The sequence below is a fragment of the Chiloscyllium plagiosum genome, unplaced genomic scaffold (assembly GCF_037043375.1).
Source record: "Chiloscyllium plagiosum isolate Xiang-an unplaced genomic scaffold, Cpla_swu_hap1 HiC_scaffold_5, whole genome shotgun sequence".
Lineage (NCBI taxonomy): Eukaryota > Metazoa > Chordata > Chondrichthyes > Orectolobiformes > Hemiscylliidae > Chiloscyllium > Chiloscyllium plagiosum.
The window spans coordinates 95,824,719-95,851,083 of NW_028270143.1; the positions used below are offsets into that span (position 1 = coordinate 95,824,719).

Consider the following 26,365-nt stretch of genomic DNA (forward strand, 5'->3'; position numbering starts at 1 on the left):
TTCCTACTGCTGGGAAAGTCCTGGCCTGAATACTTCTGAACAGGCTTGTGCCAACCATCTTGGGAAGAAACCCCCACTCCCCCCAAAACAGTCAGTTCCGCTTCAGAGCGGACAAAACCATCAGAGACATGGCACCTCTGTTCATACTAGTTCAATAAAAAAAAAGGTGTTGAAAGCAAGGCTAAGCCCTGTATGTCACTTTAGACACACTAATGCATCTGAAACGGTGCGCAGGGATGAATTTGGATGCCCAGAGTCCTGGTCAAGATGAAGTAGTTTCACAGAAATCGATATGGACAAGTCAAAACTAACAGTAACTCAGAGTCCCTTCCAAATCTTAACTGGCACAAGTTAAATTATTTTTCAAGTCGTAATGTGTGGTTCAGTTTTACTAATGAAAGCTTAAATACCTTTACGCCATCTATTGAGTTCATTTTCAAGCCACTGTATGGTATTTCTTAAAGTCTTGTTTTTCTCTTTCTCTTTTTCATATTTCTTCTTCCATTGTTCTGCTGTTAACTCAACATTAACGGTTACAGTATTCTTAATAGTCTTGGCTCTATCAGAAACAGAAAAGGGGTGAACAAATTACTCGTTTACTTGGTTTAAAGAAAAAGCACAGATCCTCCTTAACTTGTTAACCAAATGTTGTACATGAATACCTCCACACAAGCTTTTTGCTCTTTGAATAATCTGGCCCCGTCCATATGCACACTGCAGTTGTTTAGCGTGGCACACCAGAGTAAATTCTCCTACGTTGTTAACATTACATGAGATCATTTGACATCCACATTTTATATCAAGAAAGGAAAAAAGCGTGTTTCCAAAACTTTATCCTCGGAACCCAGAACGGTTTAAATAGATTAAAAAAAAATTGACATCGCTCAACTAAAAACAGCTGCACTAAGTCTTCTCTCTCCTTCCATAGACTGGCATTTTATTATGCTTTTTATGTTTAGCTGAACTTTCCTCCAAATGATCTTTAACAATTTTGTAGCAAAATACCCCATGCTCACCAAATGTGTTACTATGTCGCCTTAATGATAGTTTTAAATTGCTTAACAGTGGTTCTTGACACCCAAACCAGATTGTCATTACCTCATGTGCAAACTACAACTTTGGCTGAAGAAAAGCACATGCTAGAATCTGAAATTTAAAGGAAAAAAATGCTGGATACATCTCTTTGACTGTAGACCTAGCAGCATCCTTAGTGAGAAGCAGAGTTAAGTTTCAGTTGAATGATGCAAGTTCAACCTGAATAGTCAGCAGCTTCTTTCAGCTCAGAAGCCAACCTATCCTGCAGAGTACTTCTAGACTTTTAAATAATATTTTTACTGCTTTGATTATTCCTTCCCCTGCCAGGTGTTTATTGCCTCTTCCATAATGTCCTTTACATGGAACTAGGGAACTATGCTATTCAGTACTTCCAGGTCAAACTTCCAAAAACAGAAGCCCAGTTTAAGAAACTTTTCAGGGGGATGACTTTCTCTAGCAAGGTCAGGATTTATTGCATATCCCCAAGTGTCCTTGAGAAAGTAATGGCAAGCTGCTTTCTTGAACCATTGTAGTCCATTCAGACTAAATATGCTCAAATTGGATTTAAGATAAACACCACTTTGCAAAAGGGTCAATAGTGTGACAATGCAAGTAAACATCCTGTGGGATATTTGAGTTTGGGAGGGAAAAAAATTTCAGCATGGGTTCCAATTCTTGATGCTCATTTATAACCCCAGATGGAAGTATATAAGCATAGTACACACTACTGAAAACAGATGATGATTGGCTCACCTATAATGATGGTCACCAGTCAACAATCCAGCGCTTCAAATATTGATACATGGAGAAGGTCAATGATGGTGACAAATTCTCAATACACAATCCAGTACATACCCAACAATTATAAAATGTTATAATTTTACTGGTTCAAAAAGTGTTTATTTTCATCTTTACAATTTCAGGAAAAAAACAATTACAAAAAATTATTTAAAAAAGTGAATGAAGCAGTAGAATATGCTCAGGCAAGCAAAACATTCCAGTGGTTTGAAAGAAAACTATGAAACAAGTATTACAAAGAAACTAGCTTAAAAATATGTGTTGCTGGAAAAGCGCAGCAGGTCAGGCAGCATCAAAGGAACAGGAGAATCGACGTTTCGGGCATAAGCCCTTCTTCAGCCTTGCCTGAAGGGCTTATGCTCGAAACGTCAATTCTCCTGTTCCTTTGACGCTGCCTGACCTGCTGCGTTTTTCCAGCAAAACATTTTTAAGCTCTGATCTCCAGCATCTGCAGTCCTCACTTTCTCCTTACAAAGAAACTGGGCTATATTAAAGTGCAAACACAGGATAACGCCCTCTCCCACAAAAGTCTTCCAGGACACTATTCTCTTATATAATAGTTGCCAAAATAGTTTACTTGCCTCTGACCAAACATCAGTGTACTTTTGGTTTCTGCTTCATTGTAGGATGATGGAGAACAGCAAATAACTATTGTCGTTCTACAGTTACCACCCAGTGAATCCTGTAAAATTCTGGTCATTTTGCTGTCACGGTATGGTACATATGTCTGAAAACAATTTTTAAAATTATACATTATCTAAAACATTTTTACATCCATTAGCCAGTTTTTCAACTTGCATTCATATAGCACTTGGCATTAAAAACATCCTGTCGGACCTCACAGGGGGAGGAGCAAAAGTAGTTAACAAGACACGTTGGTCTTTGAGAAACTCAGTTGAAGAGATGGGTATTTTGGGGAACCTGTAGGGGGGGGTGGAAAGCGGGGGCGTGCAGCGTGGGACCAACAGCGAGGGACGGTGGTGAGCAAGAACAAGTTGAGAGGAAATAAAGTTAATAGTGGCACAGTGGGAAGAAAGAAAATGGCAGCACAGAGATGCAAAGCTGCACAAGGCAGAGCAAAGCTATAGAGGGATTTGTAGATAAGGATCTCAAAAACTGATGCACAGGACATAGCTGACAACCAGTGCACATCAGTAAAAGCAGCATCGCACAAGTGGATATACTTGCATACACTAATTTCCTCTCTCAATAAATGATAGAGCAGTAAAATTAGGTTGATTGATAAATTCTGATGCTTTTAAAAATCTATAATTTGTTACGATTTACCATAAACAGTTCAAGTTCAATACTCACACTTGATTCTGCCAGAGAAGCAATTACATTCCCCAGTGCTGACAAAGACTTGTTGATATTCTTGGCTTCGTCTAGTACAGCCCCTTCTGCTCCAGTTTTACTGACCTTAATGGATTTTCAACAAAAGGAAACAACATATTATAGCATTAGTCCAATTATTTGCTTTTTGAAAAATTTGTTCCCTCTTCCTTTCACATTACTTCTTCCCACAAAAGATTTTATTTTATAGAAATATTCGATTGCTGTATTATGCGATTCCTACTGAACACTAATTATCACAGTAAATCACATTCATGGACTCTTGCTCAAGCCAGACAAACAGATGCAAGTGAAAGTCAAGTTTTGGACATTTGACAATTCTCAGGGGGCCAATTGTTTGCTTTTCTTTTGGATCAATGCACTGCCGACAAGGCCATCATTTACAACCCATCCTTAACTGCTGTGAGAAGTTCAATTAACTTCCCAAATCCTGCAGTTCAATGTGGTAAATGTTTTTCCCCCCCCCACAATATTGTTATTTGGTACAACCAAATGGTTTACTAAGTCACTTCATGGTCAAGTGTCACTGTGGGACTGGATTCACAAATTGACCTGATCAGTAAAGCTTTTCTCTAAAGGATACAGTCACACAGCTAGGATTCTTAAAAGCAATCAGATGGCTTTGGGGTTGTTTTGTTTTGTTTAAATTGATCTCAGTTCTTACTTTCAGCTTAATCCTAATACTCGAACTGTCGTGTTGGGATAAAACCTTACATTTTCTGAATTTAGCTTAGGCTACTGAAGTTAGAAATATTGCAGTATCCATTTCACATAATATGCACATGTCTGACAAGTATGTGTAAGACATACCAGCATTTTCTTCTGAATGGCAATCAATACATCAAATTTCCAAAAACAAAGACAAACAGCACTTTATTACATTGTGGAACAGTGCCAGGAACTGCATAATGATTGAAACTCACATCTGTCATAAGCTCTGGCAAACAAGATAGATCATTGTGCTGCCTAGTTTGATTTAATTTTTACTTAGGACGCAACGGTCAATGAACTAACTATCTTGACATGTTGTAGTTTTGTGTCAGACAATGGATTACTAATCTGATTTCAGGCCCCGGAGATATCTTGTTTCTTTCAAACACTCCCTCAAGTTTTTAAAGAAAGAATATTCTTGAGATGGACATTACTGCAAGTCAACATTTATTGTTTATATCAATCTGCCCTTGATGGACTGTGGTGAACTACTATCCTTAAATGCAAATGTGTGGCTAGTTAGGCCATTGGAAAGGGCAGTTGAGAATCAACCACATTTCTGGAGTCACACACACCAATTGAGTAAAGACCAAAGATTTTATTTCCTAAAGAACGTTGCGAACCTGGATTCGGACACATTCACTATGAAGATCCATTCAGATATGAGCAACACAATTTCACAATGTCCTTTTATTACTCATCATCCATTAAATGGCCAAATCTCATTTTCAAATTGACACAAATATCTTTCACTTGACTGCTACTGCTTTGTTACCATTAGATGCTTGGGATTCTCAAAGCAGGTGGTATTCAACAGGATTAGGCACTGTTATCTTGCTGAAGTTTTTAGTAAAACTAATCTGTAAAACAAGGGCTGAAGTAATCAATTTTTTTTTTTAAAAAGTGCTACAAATGTGGTTACATTTTTGTCCAAAACCGTATTGTGCACCTCTCCTTAAATCTCTATACAAAATGATGTTGGAAGTTAATTTTGACATAAGAATGCCATGATTTTTTTAGGAAAACAATTATGCTGACAAAAAGCATATTCTTCATTCGATTGATCTAGAAATCAGAAACCTACTTCAACATGACTGCTGGATGAACACTTAAGATACAGCACGATAAATGAACATTAAAGCATACCTTTTCACTACCTGCCAAGTCAACCAGATAAAGTTTACCACTTAGTTTCTGCTCTGTTGCAGTGTTTTCTTGTTTGACATTAATGAGAAAGATACTGTGGCTACGTGAGCTGTGTTCATTCATATCTGAAACAGAGCGAGGCACTGATTAAAAATTTGCATTTTGTCTAACTTCTAAACAAAACAGTGACGTGGTAGCTTAGTTTCTTTCTCTAACTTGGAGCAAAAGAGATTTAAGGCATGGAAACAAACCCTTCGGTCCCTTTGGATTTAGATAACCCTAAATTAATCTAGTCCCATTTACCAGCATTTCTCCCACATTGCTCTAAACCCTTCCTATTCATATACCCATCCAGATGCCTTTTAAATGTTTTAGTTGTCCCAGCCTCAACCATCTCCTCTGGCAGTTCATTCCATACACACATTACCCTCTGAGATAAAGCTAACCCTCAGGTCCCTTTTAAATCTTTCCCCTCTCACCTTAAAACTATGCCCCCTTCATTTTGCACTCCCTTACCTTGGGAGAAGACTTGGCTATTCACCCTAACCATGTCCAACACTCTAGGGAAAATAGTCCCAGCATACTCACTCAGTCTCTCCCTATAGCTCAAACCCTCCAATTCAGGCAACATCCTTGTAAATCTTTTCTGAACCTTTCAAGTTTCACAACATCCTTCCTGCAACAGAGAGACCAGAACTGAAAGCAGTATCCCAAAGTTGGCCTAACCAGTGTCCTGTACTGCTGCAATATGACCTCTCAACTCCTACACAATGCACTGACCAGTAAAGGCAAGTGCACCAAACATGTTCTTCCCTATCCAGTTTACCAGAGACTCCACTTTCAAGGAACTATGAACCTACACCCAAACGTATCTTTGGCAACAGGTCTTGGACCTTACCAAGGTCCTGCCCTGATTTACATTACCAAAATACAGCACCTCACACTTATCTAAACTTCATCTGTGACTCCTCAGTCCATTTGCTCATCTGATCAAGATTCCATTTTACTAAGGTAACCTTCTTGGTGTCCACTACATCACTAATTATGGAGTCATCTGCAAATTTACTAACCATATCTCCTATACATCCAAATCAATTGGTTCCCTACTTTTCAGGGCAATTGCAAACCCAGTAGCTGAACATTTTAAGTACAGGCCAAGATTGATCATCTAGCACGTTATCACGTGTTAGGTTTATTAGCTTCGGATGATGCACGATACAAAGAAACCATGACAAAGTGGATTGGGAGCAAGAGGGTATCTTCTCAGCACAGGAGATATGATTTTGTGAAGTACAGAACTTTTGTTTACAATTCTGTAGCACTTTTGTGCAGCCACAGAGAAACAAACAAACAAACAAACAAACAGTCAGCAAAGTAGCAAATCAAATTCCATGCTAAGCATAAATAAAAGTATATGATCAGAAAAGGTGAGATTAAAGAAATTAAGTATATCCAGAATATGTTGAGGTGGGGAGAATACAAGAGCTTATAGAGAAACAAGATACTTAATGGAGTTAAAATAGACGAACTGTTTCCAGATGCAATGATCAACCCTCAAAATCCTGGAACACTTTCAAAGTTCATATTTAGTTATAATACAAGTGTAGACCTGAGAATTCCAATTCATTGCATTACAACGTAAAATTAGAAACCGGATTAGGCCACACAATCCTTCAACACTGCTCTGCCAGGCAGTGAGATCATGTCGGTCTTCTAGCTCAACTCTACTTTCAAATCCTATCCCTGCATTGTTCCATTTTTTGTGTTCAAAAGTCTCCTGGTTTGAACGAACACATTCATCAACTGAAAAATGCACCAACGAACATTCAAAACCAAGTGGTGAAATTTTTCATCCCAGTCCTAAAATGTTTAATTCCTTATCCAGAGATTACAACCTACATTGGAAAGGCTGTGGGTGGGGGGGGGGGGGGGCACCATCACCTGCAAGCTCACCTCCAAGCCCCACACAAGTCTGATCTGGAAATATCACCTTTTCTTCAGTATGACAAGGTCAAAATCTTGGAACTGGCTCTCTACTGGTAATGTGGGTGGACCTACACCAAATGGATTCCAACAGTTGAAGAGGTAGCTCTCCAACATTTCAAGGGCAACTGTGGACAGGCAATAAATGTTGGCCCAGCCAGAATGGGCCACATATGAATGAATAGAAGAAAAACAAGATGTAAGGCTCTTCGCTAAATCAGGGAAACAGACTTATTGCAACTAACTTGTCAAACCCATGCATCTGCCGCCCTTATTGTTCTATCTGGTAGAGATTGTGGATTGACAAAGTTGCCTCAGGTACAAATTTAAGTGTGAGCAAGCAGCATGGGATTCGGAAGGCAAATAGAATATTGATCTTAATTAGAAGGGGGATGAGAGCAGGGAGGAGAAAGTGAGGACTGCAGATGGTGGAGATCAGAGTATAGAGTGTGTTGTTGGCAGAGGACAGGTCAGGCAGCATCCCAGGAGCAGGAGAATAGACGTTTCAGGGGTAAGCCCTTCATCAGGAATGAGGCTTGTGGGTCAGGGCTGAGAGATAAATGGGAGGAGGGTAGCTGAGAAAGCAATAGGTGGATGAAGGTAAGGGATAAGACAATAGGTTGGAGGAGGGAGTGGTGGACAGGTCCAGAGGACAGTGACGAGTCAGAGGCTTAGGACTGGAGATAGTGTGAGGGGAAGAGAAATGAAGAAGCTGTTGAAATCTGCATTTATCCCGTGTGGTTGCAGGGTCCCAAGGCGGAATGAAGAGTTCTTCCTCCAGATGTCGGGTGCCAACGGTTTGGCAGTGGAGGCGGCCCTGGACCTGCATGTCCTTGACGGAGTGGGAGAGGGAGTTGAAGTATTCAGCCACGGACCATTGGAGTTGCTGGGTGCTGGTGTCCCAGAGATGTACTCTGGGATGATCCACAAGGCGGCGTTCTGTCTCCCTGATGTAGAGTTGCACCCCAAACGGGTGCAACTGATGCAATAGATGACATTGGTAGAGGTACAGATAAATTTCTGACATATGGAAGGATCCCTTTGGGTATTGGACGCAGGTGAGGGGAGTAGTGTGGATGCAGGTTTTGCCCTTCCTACAGTGGCAGGGGAAGGTGCCAGGAGTGGGGTGTTCGTTGGTGGTGTGGTGGTGGTGAGGTGGACCTGACAAGGGAGTTGCGGAGGGAATAGTCTCTCCTCTACTGCACCAGGTCTGGTCTCCTCTACATCAGGGAGACAGGTCGCCTTCTTGTGGATCGTTTCAGAGAGCACCTCGGGACAGCCACACCCACCAACCCCATGGCTGAACACTAACTCTCCCGCCCACTCCATCAAGGACACGTAGATCCTAGGCTTCCTCCACCGCCAAACCGTTACCACCTGGAGGAAGAACGCCTCACATTCCGCCTTGGGACCTTGCGACCACAGAATAAATGTGGATTTCAACAGCTTGTTCATTTCCCCTCCCCCGACATTAGCCCAGTCCCAAGCATCCAACTCTGTACCACCCTCCAGACCTGACTATTACTGCCCCGTCTGACCTATCACCTTCTCCCTCACCTGCATCCACCTATCACTTTCTCAGCGACCTTACCCCCCACCCCCCAAACCCCACCCCTTCCCATTTCTCTCAGCCACAGCCCAAAAGCCTCATTCCTGATGAAGGGCTTATGCGCGAAACGTCGATTCTCCTGCTCCTGTGGAGAACAGGCAACTCCCGCTGTAACTGTACAAAAACTGACTATACCATGCCTGAAGTACAGTATACACCTCTGGTCTCTTAACTTTAAGGAACCTTGCTGCATTGGAGACAGTTCAAAGGTTCATTAGGTTGAATCTGGAATGAAGGGATTACCTTGGGGAAAGGTTGAGACTATAATCATTGGAATTTAAAAGAATGAGCAGTGATTTATTAAAGTATACAAGATTTCTTTAATGGCCTGTGACCTTCCAGCTTGCTGGTCTACCTAGCTTTGCAAGGTCAGCAGAATTGGATACAACATGCTCAGTCCCTTAAGATAAATCATTGATATAGATTGTCAGAGGACCAAAATGCTGATCTTGAAAACATACCAGTTAAAACTTGACAACCCAAAAACAACCTGCAGATCCCTATTCTACCATCCTTAGTCCAGGTTCAAGCCATCACTCTTATCTTGACTACTCATCTTGCCATAATCTATGGATGTGTGGGCACCTTATGTTTTGAAATGTCTTTTTAAATCTAATTAAGTTATCCAAGTTAACCAAAATCAAGGATACCCTCATCTAGATTATTCCCAGAAGATCAACAGATGTCTTGATCAAAACATAAATAAAAACTCCACAAGATCCACAATGTCTTTTTAAAATTATTTGCCCAAAATTAGTTCCACAAAGAGTTGAATCAATTTTGAAAAAAATTCGATCACCTTCTTCCAACACAATATCGCAGGATCACATTTAGTTTAAAATGGATTTGTTTTCAACCCACGATATCAACACTTACTTGTGACTGCTACATGTCTGTTGGATTTTCCTTCATCAATTGTATCCATGACCTCTTCAGGACTGCAAACAAAACGCTCTGTGCAGCCCTATATCAGAAGGACAAAAACAGAGACCAAACTTGTAAACAAAATATGCAAGCAAAGAACTGTATGCTGAAAATCTGAAGCCAAAACAAAGTGCTGGAGAGACTCAGTAGGTCTGGCAGCACCTGAAGAGAGAAAAGCAATTAACCCCTTGTCAGTTTCTCCAGCACTGTTTTGCTTTCATTTCATACTTAGTATATTTTACTCACCTTCACATAAGGGACTCTATTTTTATCTTCATGGACAGAAAGATTGGTCTTGGACACTGCAAACACACAAATAATGTTTTATATATAATCCAATATGCCCTGCAATTCAGATCCATACACTAATTTTCAATATTTCTGTATATTCCTTGCTTCATAAGGCAAACCCTCCAGTCCAGGCAGCATCCTGGTAAACCTTCTTTGCACCCTCTCCAAAGCCTCTATCTTTCCTATAGTAGGGCGACCAGAACTGGACACAATATTCCAAGTACGGTCTCACCAGGGACTTAGAGCTGTAGCAAAACCTCGTGGCTCTTAAATTCGATCCCCTGTTAATGAAAGCCAAAACTGTCTTATCTCAAACTCTGAAGGAATTATAACTGCTGGTTCTAGCTATTTGAATTCTGATCATAAAGTGATCTGATAAAACCAAAATAGCAGTTAATAATCATAGACAAACTCCATTCCAAGTCTATCTTTCTTGTCTGCATGCACAGTTGCATAAAACCACTCCAGGATTGAACGAGTGGATGAATAAACCTCCTGGTTTAAATCTAAGTATGGTTGTGACAGTTTAAAATTTACTTCACACAAACAGGGGTTTGAAAAACATCTGTCTTCTCAAAATTAAGCCACTTTGTTTATAGCTAGAAGGCACAAAGAATACAAGAGGTTCACTAACACTTCCCCTCCCTTTTCCTAACAATTCTGTCATATCGTCATAGCATAGTTACAGCACAGAATGAGATCATTTGGCTATGTGACTGCTAGCTTTTTGAAGGAGCCTATATGAGCTCTGGTATGTTTTCCCTTTGAGTGTGCATTTTGAAAACCCCAGTTGAACTGCTTCCACCACATTTATCAGAGGCACATTCCAATCCTAACCATGTGAAGAATTAACAATTTTTGCCCATGTCACCATTAGCAACAAAAGCAATGACCTTAAATCTGTGCTTTATGATTCTCAATCTTTCCATCAATATAAATATTTTCCCCATCTACTTTGTCCAAGATTTTGAATCTCTAAAATCTGTTCTCCAAGAAAAATGGTCCAAGTTTCTCAAAGTAATTGATGACCTTCGTCCCTTAAGCAACTTTCATGTATCTTATTTCCACCCTTCTATGCCCCATTTACATCTTCACATCCTTCAAGTGTGGTATCTCGACCTAGATAGAGTAGTGCAGTTGTGGTTGAGCTAGTATTTTCAATGTAGTTAGTATCCTGAAACAGAGTCTAGATTAGAGTGGTGCTGGAAAAGCACAGCAGGTCAGGCAGCATCCAAGGAGCAGGAAAATCCACGTTTTGGGCAAAAGCTCTTCATCAGGAATGAGGAAGGGCTTTTGCCCAAAACATCGATTTTCTTACTCCTCGAATACTGCCCGACCTGCTGCGCTTTTCAGCATCACTCTAATCTAGACTCTGATCTCCAGCATTTGCAGTCCTCACTTTCGCCTCATATCCTGAACCAGGCCAAACTTCTAGTACACAATCTGGTTAGAAATCAGTAACTTTTACTTTTAAAACAAAAAGAGAGATTCAGGGGACCTACTCAGAATAAAGCCACAAGATTTGGCATTGACAAACAATAAAATGTACTATAATACAATAACAGTTATACAATCTACATGTACAACTTATTTTAAAATCCAGAATTAACATGTGACAAAAATGGGTAAAACTGAACAAACAACCCAGAGCACACATCAAATAACAAATGCAATCAAGACAGATCCCACAGATTTCATTGCAATTTAGTCTAGACATTAAAACCATAGTGGACCATAAAATTTCATTAAAGCAGAAGGGATTACAATTTTCTAGATCTTGTACAATTCACCAACTCTAAAAATTTTCATTTATATTAATAACTTGCTTAATCTCATTATCTTCTCCCCATCTATGACTTCTTTTTTAAAAAGTTGTCCTCTGGTTTTTAAAATACTCCCCAACCCTCTGCTTTCTCCACAACCTTCACCACATTGTATGCGTTCTCTTTTGTTTATAATACTTTTCCTGACCTCCTTTCAGCAGACGTTATTGTCTCATTCTCCTTTTAGCATGTTCCTTCTTCTGAGATGGATTTCTGCCGCACCTCCCAAATTACCCCCAAAAACACCAACCATTGCTGCTCTACCACCTTCTCTGCTGGGTTCCCATTCTGCCCAGCTCCTCCCTCATGCATTTGTAATTACATTTATTCAACTGTAAAACTGTTACATCGGATTTCAACTGCAGGTCACTGCCTCCTCGGGGTCCCTGCACCATTAGCTCCCCAGTCAAGACTCATCACCAAATCCAGGACTGGCCTGTTCCCTAGTGGGGTATACTGCAAGCTGCTCCAAACAAAAACCCATCTTATAGACATTCTACAAATGCTTTGAGATCTTCCACAACCTGATTTCCCAATTAACCTGCATATTGAAGTCCCCCACAATTATTCCAATGGTGCCTTTCTTACATACCTGCTCTATCTCTTGATTTACTTCCTTTCCCACATCCAGACTACTGCTAGGATGCCTGCACACAACCATCAGGAACTTTCTTTCTTTGCAGTTCCTCAACTCTACCTACACAGATTCTACACCTTCCACCTATAATCACTTCTTGCTATTGATTTAAATTTCATTTCTCACTAACAGGACAACCCTTCACCCTCTGTCCAACTGCCAGTCTTTTCAATAGGATATGTATCCTTGAACATTTAGTTCTCAACCCTGATCTTCTAGAATAAAATATCACATTGCCATACGTACTCCGGTACAGTGAAAAGGTTTTACAATGGCTGCCTCTATGGTACCATCTTTGGTATAAGTACCTAGGCACAAATCTTGGATACAGAAGAGGAATAAAAAGAAAAGTAGTAGCATTAGTATCTAAAATAAGACAGTTATAACATAGTTAAAGGATTGACATTACAGTCCCAGCTGTGATACCTACATGATAACTACCAATTTCAATCATTTGAAAAAATATTAGTATTTGCAATGTTTTGTTGATTTTTGCTAATATAATTTACTTTCCCACTCTAATAATTTGACTTCTAAACTTCCTTTAATGACAAGATAAACTGGTGATGAGCTATTAATCCAGTAGGTGGCACTACCCACTAGCAGTAAGATTTCCATGTTCAGTATATTTAGCATACACAGCTTGCCCAGATATGCTGTAACAGTTGCCAATCCTGCATGACTACCCAAGAACAAGACAAACTATGTAACCAGTTTAAGCAAAACTTGTGGAGACTGAGGGGTGATCTTATAGAGGTTTATAAAATCATTAGGGGCATACATAGGGTGAATAGCCACGGTCTTTTTCCTCAGGTGAGAGGAGTCAAAAGCTAGAGGAAATAAGTTTAAGGTGAGGGGGAAGATTTTAAAAAAAAAAGGACCTGAGGGGCAACTCTTTCCACACAGAGGGTGGTGCGTGTATGAAACGAGTTGTCAGAGGTGGTAGTGGTGTGTACAATTACAACATTTAAAAACGGTATCTGGATGGCTAGATAAATTAAACAGAAAGGGTTAGACGGATATGGGTCAAATACTGGCAAATGGGACTCAGTCAAATTAGGATGCGCAGATGAGTTGAACCAAAAGGTCTATTTCTGTGCTGTATGACTGACTACTATGTCAAGTGCAATTATGCTTTAAAATATCAACATCTATTTGAATGACTAATTCATAGTCTGACAAGGTTGCTCAACTGCTATAGCATCAGCCCAGTTTTGCCTATCAAAACAGGAGGCAGGTTTTTCGGAAGAATGAAACAGCAATTCAAGATAACCCCTTTTGTGCATAATTCAGGGATGCTCAAAATAATGAATTAAATCAATAAGCATTTCAACTTAGTCTGTAACAATCTCCTTGATACTTTTTTAGAGGTAATACTTTAATTGATGTCTTAGCCCATTTATTTTCAGGCTGATTCCAGTGTGAAATAAACAACGACTGCGAAATTCCAAGAGTAGAGGAATGGCGGGACTACCTTACGCTGAAAGACTGGAGCGACTGGGCTTGTATACCCTTGAGTTTAGAAGACTGAGAGGGGATCTGATTGAGACATAATATTATTAAAGGATTGGACACTCTGGAGGCAAGAAACATGTTTCCGCTGATAGGTGAGTGCCAAATCAGAGGACACAGCTTAAAAATACGGAGTAGACCATTTAGGACAGAGATGAGGAGAAACTTCTTCACCCAGAGAGTGGTGGCTGTGTGTAATGCTCTGCCTCAGAGGGCAGTGGAGGCCCAGACTCTGGATTCATTTAAGAAAGAGTCGGATAGAGCTCTCAAGGATTGTGGAATCAAGGGTTATGGAGATAAGGCAGCTACAGGATACTGATTAAGGATGATCAGCCATGATCATATTGAATGGTGGTGCAGGCTCGAAGGGCAGAATGGCCTACTCCTGCACCTATTGTCTATAATTTAGGTGTTTTGATTCATGAGTCACAAACAGTTTGTATGCAGGTACATCATGTAATGAAGACAGCTTGTGGAATGCTATCCCTTAATAAGAATTGAACATAAAGAATGTTATTCTTAAGTTATACAGAGCATTAGTAAAGCCATATCTCAGATGTGTGCAGTTTTGGTCTGCCTTTTTAAGGAAGGATTGTAAACCCATCAGAAGTTGGTTCATAAGAGATTTGTTAGATTGGCACCTGGAATGAGTGGGTTGTCACAGACAGGCTTGGTTTGTTCCCAGTGTTTAGAAGAGCGAGGGTGACCTGATTGAAGTCAAGATAGATCCTGAATGACCTTAAGCTGGATGTGGAAAGGACATTTCCTCTTGTGGGCAAATCCAGAACTAGAAACACTTGTAAAATTAGGATCATCCCCTCAGGACAAAAGATGAGAAGAATTTTTTTTCACTCCAAACATTGTGCGATTTTGGATCTCTGCCTTAAAAGATGGTGGAGGCAGAGTCACTCAATATTTTTAGGGCAGAGATAAATAGAGATTTGTTAAGCAGGGGAAACCTATCTATTCCTGATAAACTTTGAATGTGGAATTCAAAACACACAGATCACTGTGATCTGATTGAATGGTGAAGTAGTCTCAATAGGATAAATAGTCTACTGCTGCTCTTATTTTGTAGATTTTTTAAGAGTTAATGGTACATTGATCCTTGACATTCACTAACAGCTTTTTCTAAAAATGAGAAATAGAAGGCAATAAATTGGGTATTGATAATTCGCTAGTGTCAAAAAGACTGCAAACCTGTGCAGTGTTATAAACTATTCAATCTTTAAAGTTTAGCATCAATACTTCAAAAAATACTGTTTTATGACAATGACCAAATGGGTCAGGACTGTCAGCAAGTGTTTCTTTGACTTATGCCAACTAAACCAATATATTTCAGTAAAAATAAAGCATTACTACAATGGTTTCACTCATAACAAGTATGGGTAAAGTCCATCTTCATTCACAAGGAACCAACTCAAAATAATGGAGATTGAGCTTACTCGTTAATTTTGCAATGGTGAGAATGTCTGGAACAAGCAGAGTGTTCACTAAGCTGTGGGATTAAGGTCTCTCTTTATTAACACCACCTTCACTCACAGGAAAAACAAAGAAAATACAAGCATAAAATAAAAAGAGAAAGACTCAAGTATTTCTCATGACAAATGCCAACACCTACATCCATCATGTGGATTCTCTCAAATTCCCCAAAGACATGAGCCACTTCTGCTAATTCTGTTGCTTAAACTGGAAGTTTTCATTTTGATTTTCATAAAATATTTCTTTCAGTGATACAACTGTTTATGGCAGCTTTGTGAAGAAATTTTAAAATAATGTTTTTTTTTAAATCTCCTAATGGCCAATCCATGGCTTATGAGGGGATTGGGGGGTTAGTATTAGATGTGAAAAAACATACAAATTGGTACAAAAAAAAACCAAATTGACCTAAGAATTGGGAAAGTTTTAGAAGTGATCAGCAAAGGAGGACTAAGAGATTCATTAAGGAGGGAAAAAAAAAGTAGGAGTGTAAGCTTGTAGGGAACATAAGAACTGTCTTAAAACCTTCTTTAAGTATATAAAGAGAAAAAAGATTGGTGAAAAGTAATGTAGATCCCTTACAGTCAGAAGCAGGGAAATTTATAAGGTGGGGAACAACTAAATGGCTGATGAGGTAAATTCATACTTCACTTGTCTTCACAAAGGAAGTTGCAAATAACTTATCAGAAAAGACGACGAGCACAGATTCATTAAGAGGAGGAACTGAAACAATTCTAATAGAGGTACAGTATTGGAGAAACTGACAGAATTTAAGGTTGATAAATCCTCAGTGACTAATCTACATTTCAGATTACTTACAGAAGCGGGCCCTACAAATAATGGATGCACTGGTGGCCATCTTTAGACTCGAACAGTTTCAACAGACTGCAGAGTAGTTAAGGTAACCCCACTACTATATAAAAAAAAAGAGGTAGAGAAAGAAAATGGGGAATTATGGAAGTAGTGAGGAAAATGCTAAACTCCATCAAGAACTTTATAGCAGGGCACTTAGAAAACATTAATAGAATTAGACAGTCATCATGAGTTCATGTAAGGAAATTATGCTAGACAACTCTACTGGAATTCATCAAGGATATAACTAGTAGGGTCGATCGGGGTAACCAGTGGACGTGGTTTATTTAGATTTTCAGGAAGCTTTCGACAAAATCAGACATGAGATTAATGTGTAAAATTAAAATGCATGGGATTAGGAGTAGTGTCTCGAGATGGACAGAAAATTGGTAAGTAGACAGGAAACAAAGTAGGAATAAATAGGGTCTTTTTGTGACTAGCAGGCAGCAACTTATGGGGATCAGTACTAGAACCACAGCTATTCGCAATGTTATGATTTAGGTGAGGGAACTAAATGTCTCAAAATTTGTAGATAAAATAAAGCTCGGTAGAAGCGTCAACCATGAGGATGCAGTGTGTCATGTGATTTGGACAGCTGGAGTAGGCAAATACATGATGAATGTGATGTCATACACTTTGGTAGTAAAAATAGAAAGGCAGATTATTATTTGGATGGCTGCAAATTGAGGGGGGATTGTTCACCAGTCGCTGAAAGCAAGCATAGATGCAGCAGGCAGTGAAGAAAGCAAAACTGAATGCTGACCTTAATAGCAAAAGGTTTCAAATACAGGAACAAGGATACTTTGCTATCATTGTTGAGGCCAGAGGCAGAATGTTGTTAGCAGTTTTGGCCTCCTTTTCCAAGGAAGGATATTCTTGCTATACAGGGACTACAATGAAAGTTCACCAAATTGGTTCTTGGGATGCCAACACTGATATAAGAGGAATGTCAGCACTGATAGAAGAGGAATGTCAGTCAGTAGGATTATATTCTCTGGGGTTTTCAAGAATGAGGTGGGGGTATGAGGAGGAGTACATATACCTCTAAATGGATCAAGATTTTGGTGAAGGGTGTGATTAGAGTATTGAGCTCAATAATCAGCCAGGATCATATTAAATGGCAAGCAGGCTAGACAGGTCAAAAGGCCTATTCCTGCTCCTGTCTACGTTTCTATAAAATTGCATTAGTAAGGTGACGAAAGTTGTATTTGTATAGAGTGACAGTGCAAAACTTTACATTTATGATTACAGAAGTGTGTTCAGGAATAAAGTCTATTTTAACTACTCTGACAACACAGTAAACAAATTGTGATAGACAAATACAAATTCATTTGGATCAAGTACCAGTTGTGAAAAAAAATGGTTTACTTACTTTTTAGAACCTTAACCAGCTAGTTTCACTTCACAATGACTGCTTGTAAAATTCACAATGCTTGCTTGTAAAATTCACAATGCTTGCTTGTAAAATTCACAATGCTATTGTGATGGAAATAGCTATCACTGCTGAGAGTGCAACTGCTTAGATAATTCTATTTCCAAATATAGAATTTGCGCATTAAAAAAAATCCCCAGTTGCTCAAAATATTAAATTTTTTCATTTACAAATACCATATCAGACAAATTAAACATCTTACCATCTAAAAGATCCCTAATCTTGTCCAAGTAAATTTCAAAATAGGAAACCTAGAACATACAATTTAAACGATTAGTTAATTTCACAGAAACTGAAACGTACAGAAAATACACTTAAAGGGTGTTATGGAAACTATTTTCAACAATTCTTTTATTCCTGCAAACGACAGTTCAAACTCCACAGGACCATTTTAGAATTTGAATTCTGTTCTTAAAAATAAAATCTGCAAATAAACAAAGCCAGTAATAAGTGAGCATTGCTGTCAAGGTAAGACAACTGGTTCACTACTGTTCTTCAGGGTGGAAACCTGGTCATTCCTAAAGAGTCTGGCCAATAAATGACTTGGCTATTCTCCAATCTCAAGCTACTCAAGTGTATAGAAACATTACACAAGTTTTAAAAATCCAGAACTACCTTCTCAAGGGTAACTAGAGATGACCAAAAATCCCAGCTTTATCAATGACAGCCGTATCACAAGAGTGCTTGTTTAAGAGAAACCAATTTGTTGCATTGTCATTTTTACCTTTATGTGGAATTCCAAATTTTCATCCATGGAGTAAATGTAATTAAAAATATCTTGGGCTATCCTGGGGATTATTCCCATACAGTCAGGATCATGGAGTGAACCCTGCAATTAAAAGAAGAATTATGGTTTAAGTGAGACCTAATAGCCAATGTACATTTTGCTAAACCAAACAAATTAACATTTCAGAATGCAGCTACAGTTAACAGTTCAGTTGCTACCATTACAGAGTGAGAGAATAAGTTGAGTTTTCCCAACTCAGTATTTGGTCTAAGGGTCACCAGGCCGGAAACATTAACTTTGATTTCTCTTTACAGATGCTGCCAGACCTGCTGAGATTTTCCAGTAATTACTGTTTTTGTTTCTGATTTACAGAGGAAACTCTATTATCCGAATACCAATTATCCAAAATCGGATTATCCGAAGGAGATCTCGTGGTCCTGTTGGAAACATTACATCAAAGACGTGTTTTTCCAACAGTGATCGCGACTTAGGCTTACAGTGATTAAATAGGCACTGTCTCCAAATGACAGTCTGCCCGCCCTCTCTCTCGCCCCACACTTTCCCTGGGATTCTACAGAGGGGTGCACCTTACCCCAACCATCCTTTCCCAGATAATCTCTGCAACATTGTCCTGTACAGGGGAAATGTGGCAACTGACAAAACAAGTTGCAGTAAAAAATTGTGTGGGCCTGTGTGCGCGCAGCTGTGGCTGCGTGTGTGCAATTTGGAGACTTACCCCACAAAGGAAACAGCAGTGTTGTTATTGGTGTTCAGTTCAGCTGCCCCAGAGGGGGGCCAGGTGCTGGACAGGGCTGGGGAGCAGGGGGCCGAGGACCGGGTGCTGACAGGGCCGGGGAGCAGGGGGCGGTGTTGGGGGCAGAGTCTCACGCACTGTGTGCTGCTGCAGTCTCCTGAAAGGGAGCACACTTTAAAAGCTCTGAGCCCAGAGGAAAGGCATTTGATCAATTAACCTAATAACTGATTATCCGAATGAAATAGTGCATGCCCATCAAGTTCAGATATTCGAGGTCCCCCTGTACAATTATCCAGAGTTCTGTTTTTAGGTCCTTAATCTCGCTCAAGAAATGCGTGCGTATAAATTAAGACTTCAATATAACTAAAGGGTCAAAAGCCATTTACTATAGGTGCAGCTGTTGAATATTTTTGTACCTTCATAAATTTTGTCATAAGCCAGACGTCCAGAGCGTCTCCTAGCAATATTATTTATTCGTTTAAAACAAATTTTTGCTCTTTTTACAAGGAATTTGGCCAAAACTTAATGAGGGCATGGAGTAACATGACAGGTGAATATTCGGCACACATTCTATTGGATGGCCTTACAGTCAGGCGAGGAAAACACTTACTTCCATAGTGTGAGTTTTACCAGATGATGTCTGGCCATATGCAAATATTGTGCCATTATATCCATCAAGAACATCTGGAAAATGAAAAAAAAATTTGAAAATTTGTACAACTGACCACAAATCTCATTGCAAATACTTTAGCACGCAAGAGATGAGCAGAGTATTTGGCTTGCAAGCCTGCTCCTCCATTCAACTCGATCGTGGTTATCTTGGGCTTCAACTCCACTATTTCATACTCACCATATCCCTAGATTCCACTCTTTTTCCCCAACTTTAAATATTTTCAACGTGATATTACAACACTAGTAGAATATGGAGGATATTTTTCTGAAATCAACTTTATTATGGCTTTCAGAGGTGTATTTTGTCCTTTTCAATTGAAGAAAGATCGTGACAGAGATGCTGATCAATCCAAAGATCCAATAAACAGTTTGAGAGGCAGTAGGTTTTAAGAATGGGTGGGTTGAAAACCCCACAAAGGACCAGGTTTTGAGTTTTAGTTTTTCAGTTACACACAAACAATTTTCTCTTTACTTTCTTCCTCCTAGGCTGGACAACTGCATGTGAGACAATTTTACCAAATTCATCTTTGCTCAGGGGGTGTTTATAGGATGTTAGTAAATTAGATCATTCACTGCTTAGTAGTCAAATAACCTATTTTTCTGTTAAGTTTTCCAAAAGAGTTAAGTAGCTTCAATTTCTTTTGTTTTGTTGTACTTTAACTATAGTGTATAAATGGAGTGTTTTGCTTCAAGACTGATTTTGGTTAACCAATCGAATTGTATCCAAAACACACACTTGGAATTTGTCTTTAAAATATGGAAAAGTTAGGGTAGAGGTTAATCTTATTTTATTTTGAGGGTTTGGTCTGGTCCATAACAACTTTGAAACAATTCTATAGGATCATGACAAACAACTGTTGAGCTGGGCTTGGGGGAGGACGAGGACATGAAGGAGGCTGGGACAATTGCAACATTTAATAGGCATCTGGATAGGTATATGAATAGGAAGAGTTTAGAGGGATGTGGGCCAAGTGCTGGCAAATAGGACAGCATTAGGTTGGGCTATCTGATCAACATGGACGAGTTGGACGAAAAGGTCTGTTTCCATGCTGTACATCTCCATGACTCTACACTTAATATGCAACTATGAGCCAGCACCACTTCATGTCAGAATGGATTTTTTTTTTTTGAGATCATCCAAGGTTAAATCTGTCTCCTTTGGTTCAGAGATGATTATAAAATTCAGTATTAAAAAGGTATATTTACAAAATCAATAATATGCATGTGTGTCGATGAGTGTTGCAGTCCTGCTTCTAAATAGTCTTGATTCAGCAACTCAAAGCAAATTTCTTACATTTGTACTGGACACATGACAAGCAATTTGATCAAAACAAACACAGATGTTTCAAGGGATTTGTTTGTTTGTTCATAGCATATGGATATCATTGCTAGGCCAGCATTTATTGCCCATCCCTAGCTACCCTAAAGATGCTGGAATTGTCTGCCTAAACTGTATCCTGGTTGGTGTTGGTATTCCCACAGTAATGCCAGATACCAATTTTTAAAACGTTTTGAAACAATAAGTTTTGAAGGGATGACCACATATTCCATCATTCAGATCATGTAGGACAACTTTCTCTTTCTTTTTCAACGGCCTTATTCTTCCAGAAGTTTGTATGATGCTACAGAAGTAAATAGTGCCAAGTTGATACTATGCATCTTGTAGATGGTAGATAATACATTCAGTGTAAAGATGACAGATGTAGTAGCAATCAAGTGGACCACTTTGTTTAGGATAGTATAGATCCTATGCCTGGTAGATGGCAGAAAAGCTTTGGGTAAGTCAAAAAGGAGAGAGAGTTATATATAATAGAATGCCAGCTTCTGTGCTACTTTTGTAGCCACAGAATGTAAGGATCAGTTTTATTTTCATTTCTCATTCCTGATGAAGAGGTCAGGCTCAAAACTTCAATTCTTGCTCCTCGGATGCTGCCTAACTGGCTATGCTTTTCCAGCACTTTTCAACTCTGATCTCCTGCATCTGCAGTTCTCACTTTCTCCTAGCCACAGGATGTATATGGTTTATTGCATCAAATGCTACCTTAAAATCAAAGACAATCATTTTCACCTTACTTCTGGAACGAAGACCCATTGGACCAGGATTATGAGGTCTAGAGCAAATGTTCCTGTGAAACTTAAACTATATATCTGATTATTGGTGAGTAAATGTCATCACAAACCTTTTCTATCACTTGACAGGAGGGGCTGATGGGATGTAATTGAATGGATTGACCGGTCTTTAGAGACAACATATTCGGGACTATTTTGTTTGGCAGATGCTAGTGGTTTGGTTAAACAATTTAGTTAAAGGTATGGTTATTTCTGTAGTACAAGTTTTAGCACAACAGTCCAGATACTGCTGGAAACCATAATCTACATTCAGCAGTTTCTGGATATAGTGGAGTGAAATTAATTGGCCGACAGCTGGCACCCATTTTAGTGGGGTCCGGAAAAGACGACCAAAATTTATATTCAAACAGAAATGCAAAACAAATGTAAACATTTCAGTCTCCTCTTTTGCACTCAGCTGATATCTTTTTAGTATTGTGATATTCATAGTGCAGCCTCTTCCATCCATTAGATGTTTAATTGCTCACCATTCAAAAAGGCAAGACTGCAGAGATTTGATCTGATCAGCTACATGTGGAATCCTTTAGTTCTGTACAGCATGCAGCATCTTTCATTTAGTATGTAGACAGTATTGTTTTAACTTCATAAAGGGCTAATATCTCATTTTTACAAGTACCTGTTCTACACTTTTCATTGAGCCAAGATGGATCTCCTAGCTCTAAGGTAATGGCAGACCAAGGGGTATTTGAGGCCATGAGAATATACAGAATCACAAACTTTAGTGCAGGAAGTGGCCATTAAACCTGTTGTTTCTGCAAAGAATCATGAAACGTGTATCATGACCCAGTGATTCTGCCTTTTCCCCATACCCTTCCACATTACTGAAAGAGAAACAATCTAATGCCCACTTGTTGTGCACTTTCGTTGAGACATTCAAGTCCAAGGAGTGCCTTTAAGATCTGAGATTACAAAGTATAGTAGAATAGTGCTGTTGCTACTGAGGAACATTCGGGAAATGCAGAGCTTTGAGCTGCTAGATCTGTCTCAATCTAACCCATTTAGTATGGTGGTAAAGCCACAAACACAATGGATGAGAATGTTTTTGCCCACAAGAACTACACAGAAGTTACTCCTACCAATACTGCCAAGCATAGATTCACCTGCAATCTGAAGATTTTTGAGGGTATAAAAGGTGGCATGTACTGGAGTTGATGCTATTCACATCTGACAACTATGTCCTATAGGTCTCTACCAGGTCAGATTTAAAAATCACATACCACCAGGTTATAGTCCAACAGGTTTAATTGGAAGCAAACTAGCTTTGGGAGCGATGCTCCTACTCAGGTGATTTTTAACTTTGTACACCCCAGTCCAACACCGGCATCTCCAAATCAGGTCAGATTTAGTAATGGTGCTATCAGAACCACTCTTGCACTGGATAGTGGAGTCCCCAATCCAGAATATATTTTTATACCCTCAGTGTTCAACATGGAGAAGCACTGATATATCAACCAGTTAGAATAGAAGGTAGTAATCAGTAGGATAATTCCCTGCCTATGTTTACCCTGATAAAAGATCACAAGGACCAGAATCAATATGAAGGACTCCCTGGGCCACTTCCTTCTAACTATCTATCTGGTATGTCCTACCAGAGGATGGGACATCCAAAAACCCATCACTTAACTTGAGATGCAATTGTGACTTGATGACACATTTTGTCTGTTAAACATTTATTAAAAATATCCAGGTGCGTCAACAGAAGTGCATGTGGTCAGTACTGCACACAAGGATCCAAGGCAGATTGCTGGTGAGGAAGTCTGAATTAACAGCATAAGAAATTAGTACAATATTCAGATTGTCAAGCCTGCCCTGCCATTCTATAATACATTAGCTGATATACCCTAGGACAACTCGTTCACGTCAGGTCTTTATAGCTCTCAACAAGTGACTCCCACGTGTGACTTCTTACCGTTGTGATACCTTATTTTCTACCAAAACCAACTGTACATGGTTGGCTGTTTAACCTCAAAATCACTACTCAACACTGCACTGATACATTCCATTATTGACAACCGCATCTTCTGATTTTTGCTTATTTTTCTGGAACATCAGGTGGCACGGTGGCTCAGTGGTTAGTACTGCTGCCTCACAGCACCAGGCAATTCCTGACAATTCCAGCCTTGGGTGACCATCTGTGTGGAGTTTGCACATTCTCCCCATATTTGTGTGGGTTTCCTCCCATAGTCCAAAGATGTGGTTCAGGTGAATTGGCCATGCTAGATTGCCCATAGTGTTAGGTGCATAAGTCAGTGGGAAATCTCTTGGTACAAATGCTTAAGAATTAGTGTCAGAATCCCTGCATTGGAGATTAAAGTTGTCACAAATCCTCATCCCGATTACTAACCCTTGAAGGAAGGAGTGTGTACTGGGTTGAGATATAGGAAGTATGCGTCCATGTAAGGGGTCCTGCAACCTTTGTAGAAAGCAATCTTTTTTATTTTAAAAAAACTCCATTATTCTTCCTACTAAAAAAAAGGAATAACTTCATATTCCACTAACTTGTTATGTCCTTATCAAGTTCTACAATCATCCTCAGTTCACAAATGCTTCCACGTTTTGCATGATTCGCAAACTTTGAAATTCTGCATTGTACACAGTCTTCTGCTAGCCCAAAACACATCAGTCACTACTGTTTCCTGTCACTAAACCAATTCTGTATCTATGCTGCCACAGTTCCTTCTATTCCATTAGTCCTCAAATCAATTGCCAATCTATATGATTAATAAATATCTGCAAAAAATGCAACATGATTCTTTTATAAAATCTCTTCATTTTTAAAGGGTTTTGCCACTTGATCGGAGGCTAGCCATCACAAAGGCTCACACAAGAATAAATACTTGGACAAGATCTGTGGATTGAGAGTTACTTCTTACTGAGATTTTGTGCATACAGAAGTAAAGCATTCACATACAAAATATTTGTGGTTCGAGAAGTCAAACAATTACATCAACTGTATGCAGATTAATATATATGTGGCCAGATAACCAGCATTAACTTTAATGTATTAAAACATATTGGGCAACTCTAAATTTTGCTAATACTTTGCAATGGAAATTTGCAAACCCCAATTCAAACACCTGCTTTTCATCACTATGACTTACCTTTGACAATATTTTTTGCACAGGCATTGTACACTTGTTCTTGTGTTGCATTTGAAGAGAAAACATAGTCATATACATAAGACTTGCCCTGAAAAAAATTGAAATAAAATTTGAAAAATATTTTGCACAGAACTTTGTATTTAAAAGTATATTACTTTCAATTATATGTGGAAATATAACAGCCACCTGCCTTGATCCCAAGTTTGCTGAAACACACATTGAAGTCCACAAAACTAGAAACTAAACTTAGAAACAAGATCAACTTCAAAATAAAGGTTGATGGTTTCCAAATAAAAATGCATTTAAGCAGGTTAGGTGAATTGGCCCGTAGTGTTAGGTGCATTAGTCAGGGTAAATATAGGGGGGTGGGTTTCTCTTCGGAGGGTCAGTGCGGAATTGTTGGGCTGAAGGACCTGTTTCCACGCTGTAGGGAAGCTAATCTCTAATCTCATCTCCAATGTTTCTAAAACAAAAGTGACAAAAAGTGAAGAAGAGTGTTAGACGTACTAACAGAACATACCACGCCCAGTGGACAAAAATGAACTGAATGAAGTTGAAGTTGACTACTAAACAAGACCCTATACACAAAATCAATGTAGTCCTGAATGGCTAGTCTGTATAACAGACGATATCACTCTATTCCTCCTTTGAGGAAAATATCATGAGAAAATACATGCGTGGATTGAACAACATTGCTGCCAACACAGAATGCGATACATTCTTTTTGAAGTCTGCCAAATAGTCTGCCTTGTGCTTGATGACGGTTTCCTCCCACAGTCCAAAGATGTGCAGGTTAGGTGAACTGGCCATGCTAAATTGCCCATATAATGTTTAGCGATAGTGGTTAGGTGCATTAGTCAGGAATAAATATAGGGTAGGGGAATGGGTCTGAGTGGGTTACCCAGAGGATCCAAGTGGACTTGTTGGGCCAAAGGGCCTGTTTCCATACAGTAGGAATTCTAATTCTAAAGGGCAAGAGACATTTACATAATCCTAAATTTCTCCCATTTTATGGCAAAGGGTTAAACCCTTCATTTAAGGGTGATCCTTGTGATCCAATGAATTTGAGAGATCAAAGTTATCCTAATATTTTAAATAGCTTAATTAAGGACAATGTCTAGTTATTATATGAACATTTGAGACATTCAAAAAAGAGTGATAACATCCACTCATGGTTGAAATAAGTGCTCTGTGTTAATTGTATTTATCTCCATTTTTCCTGTCATTTTAGGAATTACATGCTTAAACTGGGATTATAACATGGTAAAGGATTTCACATTCTTCTGTTGGAATACATTTCTTCTTGTTTCCGATCTTCCAGTCATCCAAAATCCACTTCTCGTTCTTGTTGCGTTAACAGCTTGAGCCAGAACTACTTTTACCCATTTGCAGAAGA

General features: G+C 39.2%; 1 protein-coding gene across 2 annotated transcripts in view; it reads right to left on the minus strand.

Annotated features, from left to right (window-relative positions):
- LOC122550078 (kinesin-1 heavy chain) overlaps window positions 1-26,365 on the minus strand; it is a 100,898-nt gene that overhangs the window by 53,265 nt on the left and 21,268 nt on the right. For both annotated transcript variants that reach the window (XM_087987517.1, XM_087987516.1), the window contains exons 2-11: window positions 24,970-25,057; window positions 19,677-19,750; window positions 18,310-18,414; window positions 17,788-17,836; window positions 9,806-9,861; window positions 9,512-9,599; window positions 5,044-5,168; window positions 3,148-3,252; window positions 2,415-2,560; window positions 411-559 (exon numbers count right to left, since the gene is read on the minus strand). In XM_087987517.1, the coding sequence (XP_087843643.1) occupies window positions 411-559; window positions 2,415-2,560; window positions 3,148-3,252; window positions 5,044-5,168; window positions 9,512-9,599; window positions 9,806-9,861; window positions 17,788-17,836; window positions 18,310-18,414; window positions 19,677-19,750; window positions 24,970-25,057 (985 nt within the window). The remainder of the gene's footprint in view (window positions 1-410; window positions 560-2,414; window positions 2,561-3,147; window positions 3,253-5,043; window positions 5,169-9,511; window positions 9,600-9,805; window positions 9,862-17,787; window positions 17,837-18,309; window positions 18,415-19,676; window positions 19,751-24,969; window positions 25,058-26,365) is intronic.